This window comes from Acyrthosiphon pisum, chromosome A1 (genome assembly GCF_005508785.2).
Source record: "Acyrthosiphon pisum isolate AL4f chromosome A1, pea_aphid_22Mar2018_4r6ur, whole genome shotgun sequence".
Lineage (NCBI taxonomy): Eukaryota > Metazoa > Arthropoda > Insecta > Hemiptera > Aphididae > Acyrthosiphon > Acyrthosiphon pisum.
The window spans coordinates 58445922-58452499 of NC_042494.1; the positions used below are offsets into that span (position 1 = coordinate 58445922).

General features: G+C 29.2%; 2 protein-coding genes across 3 annotated transcripts in view; one reads left to right on the forward strand and one right to left on the reverse strand.

Annotated features, from left to right (window-relative positions):
- The window catches only part of LOC100167276 (lysosomal acid glucosylceramidase), a 33652-nt gene extending 30850 nt beyond the window's left edge, over nt 1-2802 (forward strand). For both annotated transcript variants that reach the window (XM_029487315.1, XM_029487314.1), the window contains 2 exons: nt 965-1239; nt 2552-2802. In XM_029487315.1, coding sequence (XP_029343175.1) covers nt 965-1239; nt 2552-2651 — 375 coding nt within the window. In that variant the 3' untranslated portion in view covers nt 2652-2802. The remainder of the gene's footprint in view (nt 1-964; nt 1240-2551) is intronic.
- Nucleotides 2803-2953: 151 nt separating this feature from the next.
- Nucleotides 2954-5993, reverse strand: LOC100168304 (inositol monophosphatase 1-like). Its single transcript, NM_001326664.1, is given in 6 exon segments — nt 2954-3189; nt 3623-3774; nt 3841-3946; nt 4014-4273; nt 4350-4486; nt 5710-5993. Coding segments are annotated over 6 exon segments (840 nt in total). The 5' UTR covers nt 5788-5993; the 3' UTR covers nt 2954-3082.
- Between the last annotated feature and the right edge of the window lie 585 nt (nt 5994-6578).

A 6578-nucleotide genomic window follows, 5' to 3' on the forward strand; every position in this document is an offset into this window, starting at 1 on the left:
AACTCGGCCAATTGTGTTTATTAAGAAATGAAATGTATGTATATACTCAGGAAAAGGACAGAAAAACAGTAGTTAAATACATTTTTTTGGACTCCCCCCCCCCTTGAATAAATCCTGGTTGCGCCACTGATAAACAATGCCAATGTTTATTTATTAAGAACCCACATATATGGCCATATACAATACATGAGTATAGTTACGTGGATAGTAGGTACGGAGTAGGTCATAAAAGTCACATTTCACCGGAAAATATCAAAACTTAATAATGTTTCAAGTATTTTAATACAAAAGTTGAAATAACCCATTTAGACTCTAGAGGGATCATCAAAATTTTCGAGGATTAGATATTGACTAGGTAAATCAAATTGTACCTATGCGTTTATGAGAGGTTATTTATTGTATATGGGTGGATAATATACCTAACGTGAAAATCTAAAATTACATAGCTTCGGAAGTTAGGAAGACGGTACTTTTATTATATTTCTAGATTTTTACTTCTATCTGAAATTATATAAAGAGTACTTATCTAATGATAAAATAATAATTAACATCTTACTATATTATATCCTATAGTATTGTTAATTTCTACTGGAGAAAAAACGTAAAAAAATCAAGCAAAAGAATAGTTAACAGTACGGTAGGTATATTATCTTACTATTATAAACGTTGCCACTTGCCGCAATAAGTACAGCTTCATTGGTATAAATATGTCTAATTAAAAAAATAATATTATGCCGTAGTCCGTAGGTACCTATTTATTTTGTATGGAATTTAATAAACACTTGACATCATACTATAATTTATAATAAGTATCATACCTTTTAAGTTTCGATGAAGTTTTCGCGCATAGATTTGTACGTTCATTATGCGATACCTATGTTTTATTATATATATTATTATTATTATTAGGTATTATACTTACCTATGTAAAAATCAATACAGTCTTATTTAAATTTAATTTCAGGATTTAAATCATTGGGTGCAAGGATGGGTAGAGTGGAATTTAGCTTTAGACATGACGGGAGGTCCGACCTGGGTGTCTAACTTTATCGACTCGCCCATTATTGTTGACAAAACTAAAGATGAATTCTACAAGCAACCAATGTTCTACGCGATTGGACATTTTTCAAAATTTATTTCCAGAGGTTCTACGCGCATAAAGTTGACACAGACGTCCGTTGTGAAGTCAGTCGGTTTTAAAAGGCCTGATGGAGCAGTGGTTATTGTTCTATACAACAGGTAACTATATTCTTTAATGAATTTAGACTTTAGTACCTATGGGTATTCGTTATATTATTAGGCAATTCATACACACTTACGTATATCTTATATAATTATAGGAACCTAAGACTTTAGACATACTAGTGTATGCCTAACCTATTGCTTTATGCACCAATATTTATCATTAGTAAAAAAAATTGCTTACAGTTTATAATCCAAGTATTGTAAATACAACATTTATTTAAATAACCAAAACTAGTTTTCTAAAACATGTTAAATATTTTAGTTTTTACTAATATTCTTTATAAGTTCGGGCTAATATATGATACTATAACTACGGATAACAATTATATTTACGCTAATAGAGACGTAGTCGTGTAGAATATTGTCATGTGGTTGGGGAACCTGTTGTAAATAATTAATATTCCGTGAGGGTTTCCTAGCCATTTGAATTATGATGAGAATTCATATTCATATTATCACCAAACTAAACGTTTTACTTGTATCACATATTGAAACATTTTAAAATAAAACAGGTCATAACAAAATTGTAAAATAATGTTATTATTTTATATAATTAGTCATAACAAATGCCCAAATGTAACCTAGAGTCCCAGAATCCTATTAAAAATATAATAAAAATCAATTAAATTAAAAATGTTGTCATCATTATTATGATGTTTAAAATAATTTCCAACTTAATCCTTAAGATTATTGATTCACCAATTATTAGTAATTACTGTATGAAAAAACGATAATTTATAAGTATCATAATATACTATAATAAGAGTCTCATGTATAAAATGTTTTTCTGGATCACAATAGCTGGTATTTCAAACATCAACATCTATAAGTTATAACTGAACTTAATAAGTCAATCAAATTAAAATGGTAGATATCATACCTACCGATTGAACTATATATTATATTAAATTGATTAACTAAATACATTATAAATTATCTTACAAAACATTTTTTTCCTTTTAATTGATATGAAATTGAGTTTTAAACAATTGATAAATAATTTATTCTTGAGGAAATGTAATTCAAATATAGGCATCATAAAATGTTATTTTTATTAGTTTTATTCAAAGTAACATTGAATTAGAAAGAATTACACAGGTAGTTTTAATAACATTTGTATGATACAGACAATTTTACTTAATTTTAATAAAATTATGGTCAGGAGTCGGGACAATTTTTTTTATGGTACTGAACATTTGAAATTTTATAATATTCAAGTCTAAGGTCTAACACACATAGACATCAATATATGTATTGGCTATTTTCTTGAGTTTCAAATTTTGAAGTGAAATGTTTATGTTTTCAGGAGGAACAAACCAGTCAACATTTCTATCAAGGATCCACAACGAGGTGTTATAGGTCTCAGTGTACAAAAACAATCTATAAATACACTAATTTTTTGGTGATTATTACAATCGATAATATTTTTTACTTATAAGTTATTTATATTCTATATTGCATGATACACATGATTAATAGTATAGTTTTATAAATATTTATTAAATATTACTCAATTTTGTTATTTTTCATTTGAATTAAACGACTGTTATATTTTTTAATCTTAACAATTTTATTTTTCAACATATAATGACTAGATACATGTTTGATAATTTATTTAGAAATAAGTTATAATTTATAAATGGTTAATAGTTTACCATGTCCAAACAGTGTTTTATATAATATCATTAATTAATGAACAAAACAGCGGTATTGAATAAAATAATTTCTTTGCTACTATGTAATTTTTGGTATATAAAAAATATTGATAAAACATTAAACCATACTAAACCATCATTTATGATAAAGGCTTAATATATAACAGCTGAAAATTATTTTTTTAATCATGTTCTGGATAATATTGTTGGAATTTTGAATATACTTCTTCAGCAATCTCTGATGACGATGTAGCTAATATCCTTCGATTCATCAATTCAAAATCATTACCTGAATATTATAATTATAAATGTACAGTTTATAAATATTTTGTTTTATTAATACATTAGATCAGTGGTTCTCAACCTTATGTTTGTGGACCACGGCACATCTTTTATAACAATACATTTTGACAGAACATTATATTAATATAGTACATAAAAATTATAATGTTAATTTAAAAATACTCTTCTAAAACCACAATTTTTAGAAGAAATTTATGTACAAAGACTAATAGTTGTTCATAATATTGGTCGTTAAATGATAAGTGTAATTAAAATATAATAATCATTATTGATAACGAAAATTAAGAACTGTGAAATTTTTAATGTTATTAAATATGATAGGATTGATAGGAATGACCTACAAACAGTTTTGGGCACACTTGTGTGCCATGGAACACCAGTTGAGAACTACTGCATTAGATAATTATAATATTAATTACCTGCCGGATCGATCACAGTACCACCAGCTTCTCTCACAATAATGTCTCCCGCTGCCATGTCCCATGCATGGAGACCCATTTCCACATACAGATCAATAGCTCCTCTAGCTACTTGAGCTAAATTCCAAGCAGCTGAACCAGCTGAACGAACACTAAAACAATTTTTATACAATGATTTGAAAGAACTATTGTTCGGTGAGAAAATATTAAGAATCTACCCGTGGGCATTTGTTGCTAGATAATTCATGTTGTGGTTCACAATACTCCTGAATTCTGCAGTTCTTACTGAACCAAATTCTACAGCGGCCAAAGCATCAGTAAGTTCTAAAAAAAACATAACAATAAGGTAGTTTTTTGTTTTTTTAAATAAAGTGATTCTCAAAATATTTACGTTTAACGCCACTGACTTTGATAGGTTCATCGTTTAAAAATGCACCTTCACCTTTGATTGCTCTGAAAAACATGTCCAATATGGGATTGAAGATAACTCCTAACTTAACATCACAGCCAACAACCAAACCAATAGATATGCAAACGTTTGGATAACTGTGCACAAAATTGGTAGTGCCATCTACAGGATCAATGACCCAAGTTGGAGCACATGTCAGTTTTTCTTTAATACCAGCAGCAAATGATTCCTCACCAATGAATCTTAAATTATATGATAGGTATTATGAATGAATGAATGATTTACAGTATCATAATTGTAAAATGAATAATGATATACTTATGATGTGGATATTTTTGTTTGATTCCCTCAATAAGTAACTTTTCTACTTCTTGATCTGTTTCAGTAACAAAGTCAATTGAATTATTGGCTTTAGTCTCGATTGTTTTTTTCTTATTGATTCGAGATTTTATAATCTAGAAATAAATGTAAAATTCATTAATATTTAAATATATTTAAGCAAGGATACGGTAAGTGATGCACTAAATATACCTAGGGACTAGGGAGTGGGGAGGACCACAGTAGTATTGTATATATTATATATTAGGTAGATTATTAGTATAAATTGATAGTAGTAAATAAAATAATTGAATAAACCATACATTTTAAAATGTAAATATAAATTAATAATGTAATTAAGAAGACGTCGCACCCGCATATGTTATGTTGTCTCTGTTTTATAATACAATAATAATATACACATACCTAATTTTACGCTCGGGAGATCACGTTTAGCTACGTTAGTTTAAAAATTAGAACGAATTGACCTCTTATAAAATATAAAGGTAAGATCTAAGGAAACTAAGGCTTTTTATTATATTTTAATTTTAAAGCGCGTTAGGAGTATTATAAAATTATAAATTGTTTGTACATCTTAAAATACTCAAAACTTGATTTAAAATTAAAATATAACAAAAAGCATACCTATGAGACACCCTAGATAATAATCTTACCTTTAAATTTTATAAGAGGTAAGTTCACTATAATTTTTAAACTAATAGGGCTAAACGTGATCTTCTGAGCGTTAATTTTGATATGTCGCAAGTGACAGATACAACATATGTAGATGAGACATCCTCTTAAGTTACGACTGGATTGAATAGGTATAGATTTTATTTGTACATTTAAATAAATTATATCCACTTCCTATATATTTTTCATGAGTGATTACAATTTTATGTTATTATAAACAGTAGGTATACACAATTTTTGAACAGGAGAAAAAACCTAACCTATTACCTATGTACCAAAAAAGTTTTTAATTATTTATAGACCTTTCGACATACTCTACCATTTATAAAAAACAGTGGAAAAATTAATACTGAAGAGTACCTAGGTGATAATACCTATAACAATTGTATATGTTTTAATTGCCTAATATTACTGGATAGGTAGGTATGATTTTCTATATCGGGACTGTGTAATTTATTTTTGTAGTTTAATATACACATATGAATATAATATGATTAATGATAGTGATAATTTAATTAGTAATAGAGAACCACCGGTGTAATAATATCGTAAGAATTACATTATCCCAACAATGGCAGTTGGATTACAGAAATAAATTAGCGAGAGTTTCGATCGTCAAATACTAATTACTGATATTATACAAATAATTGATTTTTTTTCCAATCACCTTGCCGGCGTGCCGCGCGAGTCTCGTGATCAGTTCCAGGCATTCGTGCAAATTGACCTCTTCGTTACAATCGGACATTGTAATTGTTTACTTTATTAATATTTAACAGTATAGACTACGAAGTCGAAGATTTAGTGTAAGTCGTTTTGCAGCAACTGAGCAGTTCGGGAGTCCGGAGGAAAACGGAAAAGTGTCAAACTATGAGAGACCACCGAAACCGGAGAGCAGAGTGCAGACTGGAGTAGTCAGTTGTAGTGGAGTACAAGTGTTGAAGTGTACAACTTACTGTAGCGCCGTAGCGGTTCTATGCTAGAAGGCAGAAGCGCAGAGATTAGAATAATGATGGGAACTATCGAATAGTCACTATCGAATTATTCGAACTATTCGATAGTCATCCATAACCTATTCGAATATGAAAACTATGTATCGAATAGTTTTTATGATTATTTAAAACTATCAAATACTATTCGATAGTGCCCATCACTAGATTAGATATGGCAGACAGGCAAGTGGAAGAGTGGCAGACTGGCAGAGCGCCAGAGCATAATATTCCTGGCGGCGAATAATGAAAACGAATACAAGGCCATAGATAACAAATTAAAATTCTATGATATGTCGTTAATCGGTTACTAAGCATCACGGTCTTAGAAGATCTTCTAAGACCGTGTCTTAGTCCGTGCAAGGTGGATTGATATCAATCCACCTTGAGTCCGTGGTTCTTATGTCCTATCCATGCTTATCTTATCTATGTTACTAAGGTCGTGGTTTTTAGATTAGTAGACTTCACGATTAAAGATAGTATGGTTGCCCATCGAATCTAGAAAAGTGTCTACCGAAATGAATCTCCTTTAACTCTATTACTTACCAGG